The 23,700-nt window shown below is 43.9% G+C and overlaps 1 protein-coding gene across 7 annotated transcripts; it reads right to left on the minus strand.

Moving 5' to 3' along the window:
• Window positions 1-95: 95 nt before the first annotated feature.
• Window positions 96-23,522, minus strand: LOC129865302 (regulator of nonsense transcripts 2-like). Of its 7 annotated transcripts, none has more exons than XM_055937974.1 (23): window positions 23,435-23,522; window positions 20,812-21,180; window positions 19,895-20,674; window positions 19,554-19,714; window positions 19,168-19,356; window positions 18,928-19,071; window positions 18,326-18,429; window positions 18,081-18,166; window positions 17,688-17,796; window positions 17,418-17,531; window positions 16,492-16,608; window positions 15,750-15,935; window positions 14,373-14,576; window positions 13,562-13,837; window positions 13,217-13,400; window positions 11,533-11,693; window positions 11,039-11,143; window positions 10,873-10,971; window positions 10,576-10,749; window positions 9,538-9,679; window positions 2,773-2,893; window positions 1,763-2,447; window positions 96-1,589 (listed from the first exon to the last, which is right to left on the minus strand). In XM_055937974.1, the coding sequence occupies exons 2-22, from the start codon at window positions 21,177-21,179 to the stop codon at window positions 2,309-2,311; spliced, it is 3,963 nt and encodes a 1,320-aa protein (XP_055793949.1). In that variant the 5' UTR covers window position 21,180; window positions 23,435-23,522; the 3' UTR covers window positions 96-1,589; window positions 1,763-2,308. The 7 variants fall into 7 exon arrangements, with proteins under 7 accessions (XP_055793949.1, XP_055793946.1, XP_055793945.1 ...); XM_055937971.1 differs by lacking the exon at window positions 23,435-23,522 and adding an exon at window positions 23,189-23,289 and having other exon boundaries at window positions 96-1,586; window positions 1,763-1,810; window positions 18,916-19,071; XM_055937970.1 differs by lacking the exon at window positions 23,435-23,522 and adding an exon at window positions 23,189-23,289 and having other exon boundaries at window positions 1,763-1,810; window positions 18,916-19,071.
• Between the last annotated feature and the right edge of the window lie 178 nt (window positions 23,523-23,700).

Genomic DNA, 23,700 nt, shown 5'->3' on the forward strand with positions numbered 1-23,700 from the left:
TGACAGGTGACTAGTAACTGTACTTAGAAAGTAACCTACCCAACCCTGGGTGGGACACAGATCATGGACACAGTAAAGAAGTCAAGCCAGAGGAGTGAGTCACAAACGGACACTTTTACTGAAACACAGGCAGAAATTGGCTTACAGAGCTGGTGCAGAAAAGCCCATGCAGTACAGTACAGATTATCTATCTATATATTCAACAGACAGAAATAACCAAACAGAAATGATCATCACTGAGTATGACTCAGGAGGCTAGGGGCACAGATAAGTATCTTATCCATTTGTCAAAGACTACAATACATCACACAATTTCCAAAACAACAAACTGTATTTCACCCCAAAAAAGTATAGATTTTTCATGAAAATAAAGGAAACATCTAGAAAGCAAAAATGCTGAAAAAATAAAGAATATGTATTATATTCATCACTTATATTTTATTTTTTATTTCTGATGATGAAACGCTGGTCAGTTAACACTGGTCTCGTACCCGCCTCGGGGTCAGGGTCGTCACCGTGACAAGGTGTTCCACTTCCAACAGGGTTAGGAGGAGCAAACCATCTCTATGGTACAGATGTAGGATCTTAATTTGATCACCCTGCTGCATGATAATTTACTTTCCTGCAATGCAGTACATTTTAAAACTTGTAGTGTATGAGGTTAAAAAAGGCTTCTGAAGTTTTTTATTTCAACTTTACAAAAATGTATCAACCAAAAATTGTCCGTTAATCATAATAATTCACATTTCCTGTTGCTGCAGGATTATTGTCCTGCTGTAGCAAACTGACTCAAATGAAGATCCTACATCTGTAACCCTTGCTCACACAAGCAACCACGCCTTTCTGTACATCATCCTGTCCTCCTTGTTCCCTTGTTTATCGAGTCATTTAGTAGTCGTGACCCCATCTGTGCTCCCTCTCCTCCTCCTCCTCCATCTAGCTGCCTTTGAACAGTGTGTGATTTAGCTAGATAAAGAGAAAAAAAGACTGAACAACAGATCTGTTCCCAGTAAGAGAAGCACAGTCCATCTCCAAAGATGTTACACCCTCACCCGTCCCCTTTTCTTTGACACATTCTGTCCATTGTCCTCCTCTTGTATTCTCCTCCTCTTGTGAGCCCTTGTACACCATATCCTCATCCTGCACGGGAGCGAAGAGAAGACGACTGTAGTCCCTTCTCCTGCAGCCCAGCTGTACGTGCGTCTGTTTGTCTGCGTCCATGTCTGTCCGTACATACGTCCGTCAGCTGGTCAATCGTTCTTTCATTCATCTTTGATTCGTTCTTTTGTGCAGGCGGGGTGGGTGTTTGTGCTGCTGTGCTGGTGTCGTCCCGGGCGACGCACAGAAAGGAAGGGGTGTTCCCTGGAACGCCTTAGCCGGGTGAAGGGGGTGCCCCCCTCTTCCCCACCCCTCGTTGATGCCCTTTCTCCTTCTCTTCCTCCGGCGGCGGGGTTAGGTGTGGGGGTCTGCGCTTGCGTCAGTGGGCGGCTGGCGGACTCACTCCCTGCTCAGGCGAGACCGATGGTCCGCTCGCCCTGTCTTGCTCTCTCATTTGCTTGCTCCCTCGGCCAGACTCCAATCAGCATCTCCTAGGGGACAGAGCAGGGCTTTACTGTAGTAGCTGTCTTCCAGAACACTCACTGGAGTATTTATCCCATCCTCAAATCCCCAAAACATCCATCCAAGATCCACCACCTTTTCCCCACCCATCCTTCCCTCAACCTCCTGCCCCAATATCCGTCCCCATTCACTCCTTCAGTACCATCATTACTGCATCTCCTTCCATCCATAGGTTGCAATGGTCTAGCGTCTGTTCGTGAGAAAATGTAATTGTGAGTGACAATCCAAAATAAAGTTGTGTTATTCATCAAAAACATAATTGTGTACTTTGCCATCAGTATCATGTAAGCATCTGTCAAATGTATGTTAGGCATGAATATGATGCGCTATGTTGACGTGGATCTAAATATCTCCTTTCTGAATTATTTTGTCACTTTTCCAAGACAAATATGAGGAAAGGACAAAGAACCACAAGCTATTTCTGTTCTGATAAAAATAGAAAGTTAGGGAAATCTTTATTTCCAAAAATAGAAAGGAATCTTCACAGCTTTTAAGGAAGAATAATATGAAAATGCACTTTAGTGCCTGCAAAGCGGAACAGATTTATTTTCTTTAACAGTGCAAAAATAAAGGGGGACAAGTCTGTATCTGATCAGAATACTCAAAACAAAATATTGTTTGACAGTTGGGAGACATGAACCCTTTCCGGTTTTAACATAAGCAGGGCCTGAGTGCAGAATGCAGTCTGTCAGTAGCGTGTCCGACTGAGCTGGCGGGCCCTAGCCTCCTGGCCCTCATATCTGTTGTTTCTCTCGTGTTTCTCTTGCCTTTCTTGTCTGTCACGCTTTTCGTGCCTTTCATTTCTCTCCTGCTTTGTTTCCTGCTTTCTGTTCAGGTGCAGAGAACAAGGAGGGAGAGTCAGTGAGTTGACTAACACCACGTCCTTTGACAGGATCCCATTCTCATGCCAACCCTATTCCCCCCGCAGTGAATACAGGCTATGTGTGCTTGTATTTAGGTGTGGTGGTGATTAGGACACAAAACAAACTTTTCATTCCACCACTGTCCCAGCCACTGTGACTGCTGCATTAAAGAAAGTTCACCAGTCACTCAGACTTTCGACCAGCATTTGGCTGGTGGTCTGCTGTTGATTCCAGGCCCTGGTGGTGTGTGTGTGTGTAGTGGGTAGGTAAGTTGAGGAGCGAGTCTCACCTTCCTCCGGTCTTGAAGATGAGGTCGGCGTTGGGTGCCCCTTTGGGGTGTTGGTAGCGCGGGCGCCGCTCCCGGTTGGTGTTGGCCGGAGCGGGCCGCTGGGCCAGAGACGCCATCATTTCTACATAGCAAAAACCAAGAAGGTTAACACAATGCTACACAAACCAAGCGATTTTAAGACAACGCTACAGAAACAAATGCAACACAAACCAACAATGTTAAAACAACGCTACACAAACCAACAAAATGGAGGCATGTTGAATTGTGGTAGTACTCCTGCTGCTTTCTCTCGTCATCTCTCAAGAAACCCTCCCCATTTCTTTTCCTAATGCATGGTCCATTCTCCATCTGTCCCTCTTCTTATCAGTACTGCATAATAAAGGGTGTCCAATCAAAGATGCATCTTTTGACAAACGAGTAAAGTAATGTGTAAAAGAAACATGTCGCTGGTTTCGGAGGATTCAAGCATTGTTAAGGACCACCAACCCAATCAACAAAGCAAAACAAAACCAGGTTGGCCAATAGGTATCAACGATGGAACCAAACCATCCCCTAGTAAGAGGGCGCGTGTGGCGAGTGGGGAGAGGTTTACCGATATGGATGTTGACTTGTTAAAATCCACCAACGAAAGGCTTGCCAAACTTGATATCTTGGATATATTACGAGAGGACATCAATGCATTATGTGCCAGTCTAGAATTCAGCCAACGTCAGATTGATGATCTAAGGAAAGAGAACACGGCGCTGAAAGGTACTGTAGACTCTATTCATAGCAAGGTGGAGGTGGTGCAGAGAACAAACAACTTTAAGAAACCTTGCTTGACGTACAGTGTCGATCAATGTGGAACAATCTAATATTCTCAGGGATACCTGGAGAATGACGACAGCAGAGGCTGTGAGGACACAGTCCGAGACTTTATGTCAACTCAACTAAAACTGCCCACTGATGTTGTGCGTAATGCCACTTTCTCCAGAGTCCATAGAATAGGTAAGGCCTCTGGAAATAGGCCACGGGCTATTATTGCACGTTTTGACAAATTTAAGCAAAAGAAAATGACGAAGAACATGGGGAGAGAACGCAGAAATACTGATTTTGGAATGAATGATCACTTCCCCACCGAGATCAATGAAAGGAGAAAAAACTATATCCCATCATGAAGGAAAAGCGTTGCCTGGATCAAAGAGTCTCCGTGGTGATGGATAAACTTTATATCAACGGGCAATTGTATCAGGACTCAGAGTAACTCCCTGGCTATTTTAATTGAATGTTCAAATCTGAGTTTGTGTGTTGTAGTGTATCATGACAACTTCAACTATAACGAATACATACTCTATTGATCTCCACTTGATAATGAAAGGGTTGCATATAGCTCATGTTAATGTATGTAGCCTTCCTAACAAAATACATGAGGTTTTTACCTTGGTCAACATAAATAATATTCATATTTTGGCTTTGACCGAAACGCATTTAGATGCATCTGTAAATGATGGGCAAATTAGCATTCAAGGATATAGTCTACTGAGAAGGGACAGGACTAGGAATGGTGGGGGTGTAGCACTGTATATTCAGAATCATATACCTTTTAAGAGGAGGGATGACCTTAATGTATGTCAAATAGAGGCAGTATGGGCTCAAGTACATCTGCCTCACCAGGCACCCATATTGGTAGGATGTGTGTATAGACCTCCTAGCTCTAAGGTGTCCTATCTGGATGACTTATGTACTGGGTTTGACCAGGCCACAGATAGCAACAGAGATGTATTTATCTTGGGTGATTTTAATATAAATTGGAAGGATCACTATAATTCGAATAGAACAAAATTGATGAGATATGCCAAGAACTGTGGTTTGAAACAAATGGTTAATGATACTACTAGATCTTCAATTAAGTTGAGTCATCGTTCAGACACATGCATTGATCTGATTTTCTGTAATATACCATTGCAATGCTTAAAAGCCAGATCAATGCCAGTGGGCTGGACAGACCATAATATTGTGACCATAACCATGAACACCAATGTTCCAAAGAAACCGCCTAGGATTGTGGTCAAAATAAATTTTAAAACATTTAATCATGAGCTATTTCTAAATGATTTGGCTGCTGTACCCTGGGAGCTGATTTATCTAGAGGATGATTTAAATCACGCTACAGAATGTTTTATTGATTTGCTCACTGAGGTAATGGACCATCATGCCCCTATATAAGAAAGAGTACAGTTGGTGCCCGTCCATCTCCATGGATTGAGGCTTTTTCTCAAAGAAATATGGCAAAAGTCTTAGCAGCCAAGTCAAAATTAGAAATTGATGAACAGAATTATAGAACATTACGTAATTATGCAGGTAAATTGAAGAAGAAAAAAAAAGAAAAAAAAGTTATTTTACAACAATGCTTTTATTGATTGTAAAAATGATTGTAAAAAGGTATGGAACACAGTTAAGGGCTTACTTAGTACATCTCTCATCATGCCCATCTAGTGTGGAGGTTGACGGGAGAATAATAACAAAACCAGTTGATATTGCCAATCATTTTGCATATTTTTTTACAAAGAAAATTAAATTACTGAGCAACAATGCAAACATACATTCTTCCAAACAAGCTATTGTCCAATGGATTGATGATCATATTATGAGCAACAAGATCTGCTCTTTTAGTCTGCAAACGGTGTCAGTGGAGGAGGTGTTAAACCTATTGAAGTCATTACCTGATGGTAAATCTACAGGTTATGGTCTTATGGACAATTTTTTGCTTCGCTGTGCTGCTCCCCAGATTGCAGTTCCACTGAGATACATATTTAATTGGTCACTGGAAAAGGGGATGTTTGCAAATGTATGGAAGCATGCAAAACTGTCCTATTCCGAAAGACTGCAAAGAACCCCTTACTCCCGCCAATAGTCGACCAATTAGCCTACTCCCTACAGTCAGTAAGATATTGGAGGGTATTGTGAGTAGACAAATGTGGGAGTACATGGAAAAGAATGATCTGATTACAGCCAATCAGCATGCTTATCGCAAAAACCATTCCACTACCACTGCATTGGTTTACATTACTGACCAGTCGCTCAATGCTATGGATAATGGCAAGTTTGTGGGTGTACTATTTTTAGATTTCAGTGCAACATTTGATTTAGTGGATCATGAAATAATTGACAAAATTAATGCATTATGGTTTTAAGGAGGTAGCATTGAATTGGGTACAGTCATATCTAACTGAGAGGAAACAGTCCACCTATATCAATGGTTCATTTTCTTCCCTCTCATGTGCTAAACTGTGGAATTCCGCAAGGAAGCTGCCTTGGGCCACTTCTTTATTTAATATATACCAACGACCTTCCCTATGCCTTAGTTGAAACTCAAGCTACTATATTTGCAGATGACACTACAATTTATGTAGCAAGACAATCAGTTCAACAGGTACAGCAGGCTTTACAAGGAGATTTGGAGAATATCAGAGAGTGGGTTTGCCAAAACAAACTTGTTTTAAACACCAAGAAAACCAAAGTTATGTTGGTCTGTTCAACTAGGAAAAGGCCAAAACAGCATGGGATACAATTAAGTATGGGAGGAGTACAAATTGAAGAAGTGGCAGAAACCAAACTATTGGGAGTGCAGCTAGACAACTGCTTATCATGGTCGTCTCAAATAACTAATCTATGTAGAAAAAAATATTAAAACAGCTTGCATAAATCAGAAGGATAGCTAAATATTTACCAGGAAAAATTATTCAGCAAATAACACAAGCATTAATTGAGAGTCAGGTGAACTACTGTTCTGTGGTCTGGGGAAATGCATCATCAAGTGAAGTAAGGAGGCTGCAGAATGCACAGAACAAAGCAGCAAGGATTGTTTTAAGGTGGAGATATGGTTCTTCTGTTGCAGTCATGCGCAGTGTTCTTGGTTGGTCATCAATCAACAAGATAATTGAAAAAAAACATGCTTATTTTATTTCATAATATACGTAATTTAAAACGGCCAAGTTCTATTCACAACGGTATTCAGTTGGTAAGAGACAGACATTCAGTATATACTAGGAATAGATTGTCCACCATCTATGCGTTATCCAGACAGAAAAGAACATTTCGATTTAGAGCAATAAAGAAATTTAATAAATTAACTGAGCAAACTAGAAAACTTTCAATATATAAATGTAAACATTATTTTAAAACGATTTAAATATAATACATAGAAATGTTGTGGGACTATAGTAGATGAAGAATCAATATTTTTTAGATTGAGTATTTATTGGGTCATTATGTTAGTATATTATGTATGTTTGTAATAGTGTGTTATATGTGAAAATCTGTTCGTATTATAAATTGTATTTTAATGTTAAAGGACTCTTGGAAGATTAGTCCAAATGGGGACTAAAAGAGATCCAAATAAAATAAAATATGTAGATACTCCTCTAAGAAAACCTCATGTCTCTTCCAAACCTCATGTCTATCATAATCCGTTACAAACTTATTGGAGTTTTTAACTCTTGTAGGATGGCCAGAACTAAATCAATGGAGGCGCGAGAAGAAAAGTAGGTAAAAGTCAGGACAATTGCATTGCGACAGCTAGGAGGATTCTGTGCAAGAATTAAGGCTACTGCTACCTGACAGGCTCACTTTCCCATTGAACTCGTCATCTTTCTTTGAAATCGGCAGTACATAAAACAATAGAGGTAAGATGGATATCGGTTTTGAGACATGACACACAGTATTTTCATATTTTAGTATACGCATGTCATATTATACGCTTTTTCAGTTAGAAGATCTCACACAAAAACAAGCATATCTCTGTGAAATGTCAACGGAGCACTGAGCGTATACCAAGTTTATTATTTTCAAAGCCTTTTACATTTAATTCAGCTCGTGTCATGCTAATTTAGCTTTTTTTGCGACCTGCAGAAACAACTTTAAACACGACAGCCACAAAATGTCAAATCTTCAAAAGATGCTACAAGAAACCTGCGTCGCTATGTCAACAGAGCACGGTGCTTATTCAAATCAAATCAACGTTTATTGGTCGCGTACACAGATTTGTAGATGTTATTGCAGGTGCAGCGAAATGCTTGTATTTCTAGCTCCAACAGTGCAATAACACACACATAATGCATAAAGTAAAAAGTAAAGAGATGAAGAAATATCAGAACAAGCAATGTCAGAATATATATATATACACACATACAGTGCCATTCAAAAGTTTGGACACACCTGTCTATATAAGGTCCCACAGTTGACAGTGCATGGCAAAGCAAAAACCAAGCCATGAGGTCAAAGGAATTGTCCGTAGAGCTCCGAGACAGGATTGTGTCAACGCACAGATCTGGGGATAGGTACAGCCTTGAAGGTCCCCAAGAACACAGTGGCCTCCATCATTCTTAAATGGAAGAAGTTTGGGACCACCAAGCCTCTTCCTAGAGCTTGCCGCCCGGCCAAACTGAGCAATCTGGAGAGAAGGGCCTTGGTCAGGGAGGTGACCAAGAGTTCCTTTGTGGAGATGGGAGAACCTTCCAGAAGAACAACCATTTTTGCAGCACTCCACCAATCTGGACTTTATGGTAGAGTGGCCAGACGGAAGCCACTCCTTAATAAAAGACACATGACAGCCCACTTGGAGTTTCCCAAAAGGCACTTAAAAACTCTCTGACCATGAGAAATAAGACTCTATGGTCTGATGAAACCAAGATTGAATTCTTTGGCCTGAATGCCAAGCGTTACATCTGGAGGAAACCTGGCACCATCCCTACGGTGAAGCATGATGGTGGCAGCATGTGGGGATATTTTTCAGCGGCAGGGACAGGGAGACTAGTCAGGATCGAGGGAAAGTAGAACAGAGCAAAGTACAGAGAGATCCTTGGTGAAAACCTGCTCCAGAGTGCTCAGCACCTCAGACTGGGGCGAAGGTTCACCTTCCAACAGGACAAACGACCCTAAGCACACAGCCAAGACAACGCAGGAGTGGCTTCGGGACAAGTCTCTGAATGTCCTTGAGGGGCCCAGCCAAAGCCCGGACTTGAACCTGAACGAACATCTCTGGAGACCTGAAAATAGCTTTGTGCAGCGACTGACAGAGCTTGAGAGCATCTGCAGAGAGGAATGGGAGAAACTCCCCAAATACAGGTGTGCCAAGCTTGTAGCGTCATACCCAAGAAAACTCGAGGCTGTAATCGCTGCCAAAGGTGCTTCAACAAAGTACTGAGTAAAGGGTCTGAATACTTATGTGAATGTGGTATATATTTTTTTGCTTTGTCATTTTGGGGTACTGTGTGTAGATGGATTAAATTGTTTTTTCCCTCATCAATTTTAGAATAAGGCAGTAACGTAACAAAATTTCGAAAAAGTAAAGGGGTCCGAACACTTTCCGAATGCACTGTACATATAAAGTTGGTAAAACAGTATGCAAACATTAAAGTATGCAAATATTAAAGTGACCAGTGTTCAATGACTATGTACATATGGCAGCAGTCTCTAAGGTGCAGGGTAGAGTACCGGTGGTAGCCGGCTAGTAACAGTGACTAAGGTTCAGGGCAGGGTACTGGGCGGAGGCCGTCTGGTGGTGACTGTTTGTTTTTTTATCGGCTGCATTAGGTTATGAAATCCAACATTTTGGATATAAAGTTAATGATATGTTAGCGAAAGACCACACTGAATGATTCAGAACATGAATAATCATATTTGTCTTGGTAAAATGTATTTTATAACATAAGGAAGTTACATTTTATCACCGAAGCGCGTTTTCACCCACTCTAGGCAGAGTGAGTGGAACACCCTATTTAATACCTTGGTAGTCTTCTTGCTCCTGTCTCTCGTTGATGTCCAGAGTGAGCTTCTTCATCCTCATCCTCTCCTCCTGCTCTGCCTGCTGCTGGTTGAAGTGGTTGGCAGCCAGGTGGGAGGATAAAGGCACGTTCAGGATCTTAAACTAGAAACAAAAGAGACAAAACAGAGACACATTCAAGAACTTTAACTACAGCTAGGAGAGCTCAAACAGGCACATGAAGCATTGAGAAGGAGCAAGAGTTACATCTCATGCTGTAGGCAGACAATGGGACAAGTGCTCAGTATTCACACTGCAGAAACATGCTCTCCTGGCTCACTATTCAACCTTTTACAACATGCCCCGTGATGTTTTTTTCTCTCTGGCTGTGCTAAAACTCGAATGTGTTTCCCGGACGGAGGCCCAGGCAGCAGAGAAAGTGAGGGAGGGCCACTCCCATGGTGTGGAGCTGACAGAGGAATGCAGTGAATGTGTCTGACAGGGAGAGGTCCAGATACGTCACAGAGAGAAGCTGTGACGCTTACTGACACACACTGAACCGCTTTATCCTCGCCTCAGGAAACGCACTACAGGAGAGGTTAGTGTGTTTAGGGACACGTCATCTATAATGCATTAAGCAATTTATATAGCTTCATTTTACATCAACAAAAAACGTCTATAGCCGGTACTGTTAATTGGTCAAAACACAATGTTTACATAGTGTTTATAATCTGGTAAATGTCCTTTAAAAGCAGTTGCTGGAAGTGTAGTGGACTGAGTTTAGTGAGCTTTACTTTAACGTCTTGATTTTTCTGGACAGAGAATGTGTACACACTCTGAACCTACAACAGTAAAAGAGCTTGTCGTCTCTACCCCACCACCATTCATTCCACCCGCGGACTGGGCCTAAATACACACACACACAGCTCAGAGTCAATATTATCGCTGGGTCTGTCTGACAGTGCTGATTCTGTGGAGGGATCTGACTGAACTAACAGCGAAGGAGACTTCAACGAGTTTGTATGTGTGTGTGTCCATACTCTGTGTGTGTGTGTGTGTACCTGCTGCTTGTTGCCCTTGCGCGTGAGCATGACAAACTGCATGGTGTCTGAGATGCCTGCGTCTCCCTCTCCAGAGCAGACGGGTCCTCCAGGGCCTTTCTTCAGCTGGCTCTTCAGCTGCAGGGGGATGGCCACGTCCAACTGGTGCACCTTCACCGCCTCCCCGCTCCGCTGCTACACACACACACACACACACACAAACTCCTGTTAATACCCGTTTATTAACAAAAGTAGTACAGTACTACGGACATAGTGACTGTGGCACACAGATTAGAGAGAATAGGAGAGATACTGTACCTGCAGGTTCTCCAGCATCATCTTGTCCAGAGCCTGGATGAAGTCCTCATCCTCAGCACATGCCACATGCTTCAGACCGCCACCACGGATGGTCACCTCCTACAGGACAAGACCGTCAGCAACACAATAACCTCTCTCCCTCTCTCTCTCCTTGCCATCTTCTTACATTGTTCTCCTCGTCCGTCTCGTTCTCCTTATTGGAGTCGGTCAGATAGTCAGTGTTCTCCTCCTCCTCTTCCTCCCGCTCCTCTTCCTCATTCTCAGACCCTTCCTGGAACACACAGCAGGTTCTTAGATGGGGGGGGGGGGGGGGGGGGGGGGGGTGGTGATTGTGTGCTAGCTTCTGTAAGGTAGAAAAACAAAGCACTAAACCTGGAGAGCTATGTTGTCGGTCTGGCATTATAAGAGATGAGTCAACACATCAATCTAGCAGCACAACAAGATGACCCGCTTCCTTATACAGTATCTTGCTTAGGACTGGGCTTCTGTCCTCAGTTTGCGACCCCCCCCCCTACAAATCTAGGGGTGAGGGCCAAATGAATGAATGAATGGATGATAGATGAGTGAACGAGTGAGAGATCTGGTATCCACCTATTATGAGAGACTTGTGTCTTAGACATGCAATGAGTGAATGGATGAATTAAAGATTGACAGAATCACTTCTTCCTCTGGCTCGTTCATCTCGCTCTCATTGCCAGACTGTTCCTCTGTGTCCGCCCCTCCCTCTTCGTCGTCATCCTCGTCATCCTCGTCTAGAGCCTCGCCTTCACTCCCCATGGCACTGGAGGGCCGGCCGTCCTTCTGTCCATCCATGGCCAGTCCTGCAGGACACAAACATACGTGCACACACACACATCTTCATTCGAATGGCGCAGCGTCAGGTTGCAAGACGAAGTCTTGAAGCAAGAGACTAAACGCTAAACCATTTGCATCATAGTCATCGATTACAATCATTCGTAAAAAAGCTCCTCTCGTGAGCCATCGCTCCGTGCTCTGAACAGGCTTTTCCCTGGCTCTTTACATAAGAAATCAAATCAGACACAAAGCATAGACATTTACCGCAGATTATATCCTAAACTCCTTGAACTATGTCCAGGAGTGAGGACAGACGAACGCAAACAACAAGCCCATTTAGAAACATAACACTTTGTTGGGCTGGAACTGCAGGAGAGTCAAGTCATTGCAAGAAATACAAGTCATAGCGACATTCATTGTGAAACTAAACAGGTGCTTCAACACATAGCTCGGAGAGACCATGAATATAACTTCAGAAGCCTGATGAGCAGAGAGCAGTAGAGGAGCAGATAGACGCATAGTTAAGAGACGCTACTAAGCGGTAGAACTTCGTTAAGGGAGGGTTCAGCAGAGGCAGAGGAAGGCCTCCGTTGCCTTATCTTGGTTAAAGGATGAATGGCGAAACAATGAGGCCACTGTACAGCCTGTGGCTTACATCACCCTCATCAATCACTCAGAGCACTCACAGTACAGACGGACAGACACGCACAGGGTTTTTCCAAAAGCGCTCTCTGGCATTCCACGTCAACACCTTGAAAACCTTGAAACAATGTTCTGTGCCTGGGTTAATACGGCGGACTACTTGTTCTGTGACTCAGAATGCATCACACCTGCTAAATGAATGCTTCCCGCTTCCTCCTCTGTGTCCCACAGGGTATTTCATTATCTACATCCTGTCTGTCTCTATATCTGTGCATCTCTTTACTTTCCTCCCGATCAGATAGTGACCAAATGCGTGTCACCTAAAGAAACACTTTCGGTATTGTGCCCCTTTAGAACAGCAGGTGCAATAGGGCAACGTTACATTTGACAATATATTGACATATCGTGTCATTGGGATGTCACTCAGGTATTTATTAATATTCCCCTTTAACCCTGAAGTGAACACTTACTTGAGTAAATATGTTTTTGTTTGTGCAGACTTAAGAGTGTGCGCTTTAAGTGGCAGTCTACAGTGCAGGCAGGTCTGACTGCTGTGTGTTTGTGGTATGTGTGTGAAAGGGCCAGGTATGTGTGTTACTATGAGGGAATTTGACCTGTCTGACAAGATAGAGTGGCAGGAGCTGAAGCAACCTCCCACACACGGGGGAATGTTGCTCAGCAGGGAGGACAGAGAGCAGGAGTGGGCCAACCTGAGGAGCTAGCTGCTACAGCAACACATTTCCGAGGCCTGCAGGCACACACACACACACACACACAATAAACATGTGGGGGACTCAGGTATGACAAGGATCTTTAACAACCTTGTTGTAGTGTGCGTGCGTGTGCCCTTATGCATACATTCCTGTGTGTGTGTGTGTGTGTCAATCTCTTTCTCTCTGTCTCTTACCCAGTTTAACGAGGAACTCCCTCTCCAACTCGGTGACCTGTTGTGTGGAGTCTTCCAGGGAGATGCAGAGCTTCATCTTGGGCCGGAGGAGCTCCAGGGTGTCACTGATCATGTAGTCAATGTCGATGGGGAACTGGTGCTCCGCACTCCACACCTCCACACTCTTCTTCCACCAGATATACCTCTGGAGAGGACAGACAACAACACATCCGAATTTAGAGACAGTCTTGTAAGGAATGAATAGAATTGACATTATGTCACAACAGTATCAAAACCATTCAGGCGAGAGAGAGAGAGGCTGAGAGGAGTGAAAGAAGGGGAGGTTAAACGTTCATCCCGACTGACCTGGAAGTAGATGAGGAAGCAGTCCAGCTTCCTCTTGCTGGAGCCGCGGTCAAAGTACTGTCCGCAGGTGTCAAGCAGGGTGCAGACCATGCGGATGCGGAACAGGTGCTCGGGGGGGTCCAGGGGGCTGGGGCTGCCGTCCGGGTTCACCCCGAACGAGATGAAGGAGAAGAGGGTGCGGAAGATGACCGCTGACTCCACCATGCGGTAGTTGTAGAGCTCCCCCAGAAACTTGGCACTGCTGATCCGACGCTGGTTGAACTTGGGCTGGTTCACCTACAAAGGAGAGGGGAGAAGAAGCGACGATGGGGGGGGGGGGGGGGATAGAGGAGAAAAGGGGTGAGATGGATAGACATGGAGAGGAAAGGGAGAGATGGGGGAGAAAGGGAGAGAGAAAGCAGGTGAGATGGAATGGCAGAGAGGTGTTGAAGTTGAGTGCATCTGTGCTCAGAAACACCATAAATATGAAGCCCCAAGGAAGATTTTACCCACATGAACCTCAGATGTATCACTCAATTTGTTACTGTGTGTCACGCAAACCACATATCTGAACCAGAACCATGCAGTTCGACAGCCTGTTCACATGGTATACAACACGTAGCCTCAACAATCCCTCATTCGAGTCATAAAAAAAGTACCATCAATCTCTCCTGCTAGGGCTCTTCACATGGCCCTTACATCCAGGAATGAACTCTTGAATCTGGGCCTGACTCCAACCAGCTCCTCCTCCCTCATCCTCACCTCCAATCCCAGAAACAGCTCACCACCCTGGGCTTGCCTTGCCCTCCCCACCCCCTCCCATGGTGCTCACCTCCATTCCCAGGCGGATGTCCTCCAGGACCCCATCCACCACGTGGATGCCCACGTCCTCCTGGTAGGCCACAAGGCCGGCCAGCAGGTTGGCCACACAGTGGATGCTGTTGTACTTGATGTTCCAGATGTTGACCATGCAACAGATCAGGTAGCCTTTAGACTCTGGGTCCTGCCAGGGGAGTTTACGCATCTGCCTCAACACCTAGGGTAGGGGAGGGAGGAGAGAAGGGGATGAAGAGGAGGGAGACAGTTACTGACTTCAAGTTGAATTAGTCGTATATGTACGGGATACACACGGTATACACCGTCCAACTAAATGCTTACTTGCAGGTTCCTTCTCGACAATGCAACAAGAATAAGAAATAATAAAAGTTCAGAATACGAACAGAAAGTAAATGGCAGTAGAATAGAATAAGACATTTTAGCATAAGTATAATACAGGAAGGCACAATTTATAGTTCAATATTTACATTTGTACTGGGGAAGGGGAGGATGGGGGGGAAAGGGTATAAATAGAGCAGTATAATAAGAGTCTGGTCGCAGCAGTTGTGATGTGTGTGTAGACTGAGTGCACTAAATATTAGTAAAACCTTCCTAATATTGAGTTGCTCCCCTTTAGCCTTCAAAACAGCCTCGATTTGTCAAGGCATGGACTCTACAAGGTGTCGAAACCATTCCAGTGAAAGTTACAGAGGCCTAAATATGATACCACCCCCCAAAAAATACTAACCTCCACTGTTACTGTAATCGTGAGAGGTTAGCATGTCATGGGGGTTATGACATTTGTGCTTCCAACTTTCTCACTCATAACGATTCATTCAGGATTATCCGTAGCATCAATGTAGCATCCGCATTAATGTAGAAGTGTTTAGAAACACATTCGATTCATATTTACAATAAAAGCGACTCCAAAATGACACAATACATTATGTACCATTCATTTCTATTGGGCACAAAATGATCTGAAACACAGCAGATGCATCCAACAAGTTTGTAAAGTCTTTGCGTACTAGGAATATGTGACCAAATACGTTTTACTATTTTAATACACATAAGTGAATTTGACCCAATACCTTTGGCCCCTTAAAATGCCGGGACTAAGGACAAAAATGTATGTAAAAAAATGTATGTAATTTCATAAACGGTTCACCCGATAGGGATCAAAATACCTTCAAATTAAAGCTGACCGTCTGCACTTTAACCTCATAGTATAATTTCAACTGCAAAGTGCTGGAGTACCAAGGTAAAACAGCAAACAAACGTGTCACTGCCCCAATACTTTTGGAGCTCACTGTATCTTAAGATGAATGCACTAACAGTAAGTTGCTCTGGATACGAGCGTCTGCTAAATGACTCAAATGTAAAACCGTCATACCTTCTCCGTGGTGACCTTGGAGAGGTCCTTGTAGAGCAGTTTGCGGATATACTCCTGCAACGGGGGCCTCTTCTTCCTGACAGTCTTCTCCATGGGCGGGGGGTTGCAGTAGTAGTAGGCATTCTCCACCATGGTCACGTAGCGAGCATCCAGGTGCTGCGCCTGCTTCTTACGCATCATTTGCTCCTGAGACACGCAAGTATACAAAAACAAGTGAGCCATTCAATATAGAACCCAACTAAAAGCTCTCAAGAAGGTGTGTTTTCTTATTATCTTGCTAAACGTAACCTAGAAAATATGGCAGCTGTGCACGCGACATGAATAACCTCGTCCAAATGCAATTTAGGCACAATAAAGCTGGATTAATAGCGCTTTATGAATCAGATTGAACCCTGGATTTTGCCACCAGTTAGGAAGGCCAAGACAGGTCTCTCTCCGGGACTTTGGATGCACTCCAAAACCTTTGGGGAATTCCAGTACAGTGTTTGATAGGTGTGTGTGCTTGTACATTAGTGGTACATTAGTGCTGAGGGGAGAACGGCTCCTAAATAAAAGCCGGAACGGAGCAAATGGAACGGCATAAAACACCTGGAAACGATGTGTTCAATCTTTTTGAAACAAATTCCACTGATTCCGCTCCAGTCATTACCACGAGCCCGTTCTCCCTAATTAAGGTTCGCCAACCTCCTGTGCTGTATACGTATGTGCGTGCATTGCCGTGTGTGCGTGTGTGTGTTTGTACCAGAAGGACGCTGGTCCGGAGATGGGAGTCGGGGGATCTGAAGAGGAAGCGTCCACTGGTCTCCAGCAGGGTGCAGGCCATCTCTATGTGGTGGTGGGAGAAGTCTGACAGCAGCATCTGTAGAGCAACACACACAGGAAAGTGTCAAGTGTTGGAAACAGGAAGTGTCAGTACAATTTCATAAATGTCGACAAACAATTTGTTCGTTCGACATGGTGGGATCCTTTTGTGTCGGTAAAATGAATTATGTGAAAACTCCTTTATGCGCAAATATTGATATAATAAAACCATCATGTTGATGTAAACTTGGAGTCACAAGGAATGCTTGATATGAAGTTGTACTACCACTAATACTTAATACTTTTACCACTGGAAAAGTATTAAGAGTTTATAGGCAGATTAAATAAGTTCTGATGAACTTCATGGTGGTTAAGTGATGGATGGTGATGAGCTTTGAAGGTGTTATTTGAATACTGGTGACATGATGATTGATGCAAGGCTGCCAATTATCAAATATAAATGATATTGCTCTTATCCATATCTCATCATATAAGTTATAACCTACCCTGTCCACTTTATCAGCGAACTGTTGTCTAGAGAGCATGTGCCAAAACCAGATTTGGCAAGTTACCTATTTATCGCAACAGTTTTGGTGACAAAACCATTCGTAGAGTAAAAAATTAAATGGAAACATTGAACTTCTGCTTTTAATTTGGTACATGAAAAATGAAGGCCAAAAAATCTTAATTTTTTAAAATCACGCACAGCATTTTTATCAGTTTGATGGAAACACACCTCTTGTGGGAATATTTGAAAATTTATTTTTTTGCAGATTTTAGAATAGTTGTATGAAAATATGTCACCAATAGGATGGAAACCTAGAAAATGATAGCACAGCTTCCTGGTGAAAGAGAAGCATCCCCTACCTTCAGACAATGCAGAGTGTCCGTTTTAGAGAACAGCTTGAACTTTGCCAGCTCCCCGATAAACCTTACAGTTTTATTTTTTGTTTCGATGTTGATCTGGTCCTTCTTCCGGATCTACATGGAAACACAGCAAGCATTCTGTATTGAAATCTCCTTCAAAACTGTTTGTTTCCTTCAGTATAGGTTCTATTTTAATGAGGCAGTGGTTCTGTATGAAAGACACAACAAAGACGAAGGTGTTAATAGTTGTTGTAAAGTCTTGGGACCTACATGGAACCTGAAGTCTCCTTTGAGTATGGAGCACAGGTCATCGGCCACATCTGACATGCAGGGGTGAAGGGTGGCCACCAGACGGGAGTAAAAGGGCAGCAGATCCAACCTGGAAGAACACAACTCAACCATGAGCTTTACAATGGTATAAGTACCATTGACTTCCTTTATGCCATTTCAAATTAAATGAGCAACCGCACCACCTAGTGGGTAAAAGGGACAACAACAAAAAACATTCCCACACAAATCAATCCATGATCAAATCCTTCCAAATGAACTATCTGCGTGTGTGTGTGCGCGTGTGCTTTGTCAGGGAACGGTGAAGAGAGTCTGCACCAGCTTCCTGATCAAATCCTTTCAAATGAACTATCTGCTTTATAGTGAGTCTGGTACCTTTGTCTGGGAACGGTGAAGAGAGCCCGGACCAGCTTCCTCCTGTTAGACTTGGTGTTCATGTTCATGCAGAAATCCATGGCAGCCTGTGAACAAACACACACACAGTCAGACTAATTCACTGCACAACTGTGTACTTAGTACCACATTCCCTATGAATCATTGCCTTTGTGGCTAAACTCAAATTGTAAAGCATGGAATACATCCTTCTGGTATGCTGAATGTGTGTTGTGTTCTCTCCTTGCCTTGTCTATGAGGTCTCTGTTGACACAGTTGGGAAGCTGCTGGATGAAGGCGTCCACGATGAGCTTCAGGTGGGACCCGGTGCTTGCCTCCTCATCCTCTTGTTCTTCACACAGAAACAGGGAGGACACAGTCAAACATGAATACAACAAAGTCATGCTCCAAATATCTACTTAGCGAACTTAAAGAGTCACTCAGCGACATAAACAGAAATAGCAAAGCCATAGCATAGGTTTAGACCTAAGAATTGGGTTGATACATGTGGAATATTAGAAACCTTGTGAATGACTGTCTGGTTTCCACATGCTCAGCAACACACCTCTGTTTACTTGATTGGCCCTGAGCACCCATGAGTGGGCCCTAGCTCTGTTTCCCTGACCTCTCTCATACCCTAACTTGAGCCCTGGAAAAGACACACAAACACCAAGACACTGTCCATGTCAATAACCAACATGCCTCCTCTATCCAGAGGTTGTAGATATTCGATTATTGCCGCCCTCTTGTTGTAATTGTCAAAATGGAAAGCTGGCAGTGCAAAGCGCTGGGTGGTGTGTGCTGCTTGGTGGCTGGCAGGCTGGTGGGTAGAGAATACCCTCATCTTTACCTTGCTCGTCCAACAGTTTTTTGGCAAGCTCTGCCTCGTTCTCTGCCTCATCAGGTCCATCCAGCTCCAGAGGGTCATCAGCGATGTCTAGAGCCTCGAGCTCCAACTCCAACTCCTCTGTGGTGGCCGCAGCATCTTTAGCCTCTGAAGAAAGGATACAGCAACAAGAGAAGGGTCATTCAGACAGTGTGAGTCTGTGTGTGTGTGTGTGCATGCGTGCAAGTGTGTATGCAGCTGTACCTTTACCAGCAGCCTCCTCTTTGTCCTTGCCCTTCTCGTTATCTTTGAACAGGATGGCGGGGACGAAGGCCTTCAGGTCCACCATGTTCTCGTAGAAGTTCCTGGCATCCTCGTCCTCCCAGATGCCCCCCTCCAGGTCATACTCCCCGGGCTTCCCAGGGGTGAAGATGTCAATGCCAGGGCCGTGCTCTATCACACAGAGAGAGGAAACGGTTAGATACACACAGACACCAAAGACTGTAGGCTACATATAACCAACAGCAATAAAACATGATAACAATGTGGCTTTATAACAAAAATCACCCAAAATTACAACAAAATGCACAGTCTTTACATTGTTCCTATAACAAGGTAATAAACAGTATACAAGGGTTGTTAGTCTTTACCTTCCTGCACAGTCTTGTCCAGTGGAAGTTCTGGCATGTTCTCATCCAGAAAGTCAGCCAGAGACTGGGTGTTAGCCAGCAACTTCTGGTAGGAAGTAGCAAACTCCTCATACTGCTTGTGTCTGTCCTCACTCAGCTCCCCTTTGGAGTGGAGGATACGCCTGGAGGAAGAAAAAACATGGAGGTGTCAGTATGTACACTAAAAGACATTTAGCATGTTACTCAAAATGGCTATGCGTCATGTACTATGGCAGGAGTATACACTGAAATCAATAGTACAGGAGAAGTTGTGAGATGGGTCATGTTTAAAAGAATTCTCCAGGAAGCCTAGGCCCCATCACCTGTTCTGCCTCTCGATGTTCTGCAACTCGCGGTGGTCCTTCTTCAGGTGCTTGGTGAGCGAGGTGAAGTACTCCCTCAGAAGGTTCTGGAAGGGCTGCTGCTTCTCCGTGTTGATGATCTCACTGGGAGGGAAGGCCAGGTCAAATTTCTCCCGGGCAGCCTTCACTTTGCGAGGCACCAGGCCCGCGATGTCGTCCCCGCAGTGCTTACAGAAGCTGATGACCACCGACACATGCGTGTGTGTCTCGCGGTCTGTCCCGATGATGCTCTTCAGCTGCTCGTAGATGAGCGAAAGGCCCTCCTTGTCCGTAAACAGGCCCACGATGGTAAGCTCCGCGATGAAGCGCAGGTCGGTGCGCAGCTTGCTCACGTTGGGCGCCTTCTCCTCCTTGCGCGCCTCAAAGTGCCTCTTCCAGGCCTGGAGGAGCAGTGGGGCGAATTCAGCGTAGCGCTGGTGAAAGAGGGAGCACAGGTGCACGGCGCAGCCCACATCAGAGATCTTCAGCTTGGCCTCCACCACCGAGCCCACCGCCTCGCCGATGTACTTGCTGAGGTTGAGCGAGCCGAAGTCATTGGAAAGGGCTTCGCGCTGCTGCTCAGTAAGCGTGCGCAGCTTCTTGACAAAGGCCGTGTTCTTCTTCAAGCTGGAGTCAAGGCGGCTAAAGAAGGTCTCCTCGGGACGGCCCTCGTGGGCATTCTGGTTGCGGATGCGCAGCTCCTTCCGGCACTGGTGGCGCTCCCAGGCCTCCTGGTGGAGCTGGTGACCCTCCTCCTTCTCCCTGGAGTGGGAAGAAAGATGGAGAATCAAGTTAGCAATTATCTGAATTCACAAATACTGAGCGTACACAAAGTTTATGATGTTGAGAGCACCTACAGTAGATGCATTATTATGGTGGTTCCTCCCCTGAGCTCTTACTTGAGTTGAGCTGCCTCCTCTTCACGCTGTCTCTTGGCCTCCTCCTCCTGAACTTTCCTCTCCTCCTCCTCCTGCTGCTTCTTCTCCTCTTCCTCCTTCTTCCTCTGCTCCTCCTCTGCCTTCTGTTTCTCCTCCTCTTTCCGTTTCCGCTCCTTTTCTTCCTTCTTTCTTTTGTCCTCCTCAAGTCTCCTCCTCTTTTCCTCTGCGGCCTTACCGATATCTTTCTTGCCACTCATCTTTGCCTCATCCTTCACTTTATCCCGGGAGGAGGCGGGCCGTCTATCACCCTCTCTGTCTTTCTCCTTGTTACTAAAGGTGCTCACCTCTTTCTCATCCATGTTTAATGAGCTCTTGCCCTCAGCAAGCATTCTAGAAAAACAAAGTTGAATCATTCACATTAGCAGTGTTACATATATCAGTGCTAGGCAAGCCTAGTTATTAACGTTGGGCGCCTGGTAGCCTAGTGGTTAGAGCGTTGGGCCAGTAACCGAAAGGTTGCTAGATCGAATCCCCGAGCTGACAAGGTAAAAATATGCTGTTCTGCCACTGAACAAGGAAGTTAACCCACTGTTTCTAGGCCGTCATTGTAAATAAGAATTTGTTCTTAACTGACTTGCATTGAACCCTAGTGGTCTGAATATTTACTTTGATCTCAGGCCCTTCTTATGAACTAAGTTTTCCTTTATAAATTCTTATAAATTGAAAAAATATTTTTACAGTTTATTAGCGTTCACCTAATATGTTCCCCCTGTTGATGATGCTCATTATACACTGCTCAAAAAAATAAAGGGAACACTTAAACAACACAATGTAACTCCAAGTCAATCACACTTCTGTGAAATCAAACTGTCCACTTAGGAAGCAACACTGATTGACAATAAATTTCACATGCTGTTGTGCAAATGGAATAGACAAAAGGTGGAAATTATAGGCAATTAGCAAGACACCCCCAATAAAGGAGTGGTTCTGCAGGTGGTGACCACAGACCACTTCTCAGTTCCTATGCTTCCTGGCTGATGTTTTGGTCACTTTTGAATGCTGGTGGTGGTAGCGGTCCTGCTGCTGGGTTGTTGCGCTCCTACGGCCTCCTCCACGTCTCCTGATGTACTGGCCTGTCTCCTGGTAGCGTCTCCATGCTCTGGACACTACGCTGACAGACACAGCAAACCTTCTTGCCACAGCTCGCATTGATGTGCCATCCTGGATGAGCTGCACTACCTGAGCCACTTGTGTGGGTTGTAGACTCCATCTCATGCTACCACTAGAGTGAAAGCATCGCCAGCATTCAAAAGTGACCAAAACATCAGCCAGGAAGCATAGGAACTGAGAAGTGGTCTGTGGTCACCACCTGCAGAACCACTCCTTTATTGGGGGTGTCTTGCTAATTGCCTATAATTTCCACCTTTTGTCTATTCCATTTGCACAACAGCATGTGAAATATATTGTCAATCAGTGTTGCTTCCTAAGTGGACAGTTTGATTTCACAGAAGTGTGATTGACTTGGAGTTACATTGTGTTGTTTAAGTGTTCCCTTTATTTTTTTGAGCAGTGTATATTAAGGTTGAACCAAATGATTACATGTAATAAAAATGAAATGAAATACAAAATTATGTGAAATTGAATGAAACAATATTGTATGTTCATGCTAATATGATGTACAATATTCCATTATGTTTCTATATGATAAAAGCGTAATATATTTAATATGCCATATACTATTTCTTAACAGTTTCACTAATTAATTTTAATTAACTTAATCATTATGACACACCCCTTACTATTGTCATTGGTTACACTAATTGCACTGTTTGTCTACATAACCCGGTTCAAGTAGTCATAATATTACCCGTACTAGCACTGTTGGTTAGAGCCTGTAAGTAAGCATTAAACTGTAAAGTCTACACCTGTTGTATTCGGCGCACGTGACAAACTTTGATTTGATTTGTGACTGGCCGAGTTGCTAAAAGTTTTAGCCAGCCGTTGGTGAAAGCGTCACAAGATGAAATGTCAGTGATCGAATATTTCAACAGTTAACGTCAGCTAGCTAGTTATTTTTTATAATCTCCGCCAACTACCATATCTAGGTAACGTCATAAAATGCATAAAACCTCCAAGTTGACTACACGCCAATTACATGTATCAACGTGCGTTATGAGTCTATTTTACTCTTAAATTGCAGTTGTGATCGTGCCGTTTAGGTAACGTTAGCTATGTTGACATTGTCTTCCCTATGACGCACGTATAGATAGCATAGCATGAACTAGGCTAACTTGCTGAACACACAACGGTTAGGTAAGAACCGTTCGTCGTAATTTAGCATTTGTACGACTACTATGTGCAATTATTTTATAACAATGAAATAAAGTGAAAATGTTACCACTAGTGTTGACAAAACGGCACACATTAAGCCAAAGTTACGTTGCTAACGCGTTAGCTAGCTAACTGTTGTTAGGCCGCTTCGGCTTGAGTCTCGACTCGAGAGGTAAACAAACGCCTTGGTAGCCCGCGAGCATTAAGATCGTCGATGTCAATCGTCTGCATAAACCAAAAATAAGTGTCAACAAATATTATTAATAAGTACATATCATTCATTATAGAATATAGTCTAAAACCAAATTATTACCTTCGATTTCTCTCAAAATAAACATCTGACTTGTGTTAATAAGTAAAAATGATTTCCTTGTGCGGCACAGGACCCCTTGGATTAGGCACCAAACAATCTGCCTCAAAGGAAATATAGGGTCTAATCTACTTTGTTTATTGAATCGATAAGCAGATCGAAAATCTTTATTATAGTAGTATTTTATCAGTAGATAAATTGATCTACACCAATTATATAATTTAGTTATGTATTCATGGTACATTAATTCAGACAGGCAATGTTGCAGA

This window comes from Salvelinus fontinalis, chromosome 11 (assembly GCF_029448725.1).
Source record: "Salvelinus fontinalis isolate EN_2023a chromosome 11, ASM2944872v1, whole genome shotgun sequence".
Taxonomy (NCBI): Eukaryota; Metazoa; Chordata; class Actinopteri; order Salmoniformes; family Salmonidae; genus Salvelinus; species Salvelinus fontinalis.

Coding starts and splice junctions, on each gene's coding strand:
- LOC129865302 (XM_055937974.1), bottom strand. CDS start 21,179: ATGCTTGCTGAGGGCAAGAGCTCATTAAACATGGATGAGAAAGAGGTG. Junction 20,675..20,811: donor GAGGAGGCAGCTCAACTCAA/GTAAGAGCTCAG, acceptor TTCCCACTCCAG/GGAGAAGGAGGAGGGTCACC. Junction 18,430..18,927: donor AAAACTGTTGGACGAGCAAG/GTAAAGATGAGG, acceptor TTCTGTGTGAAG/AACAAGAGGATGAGGAGGCA.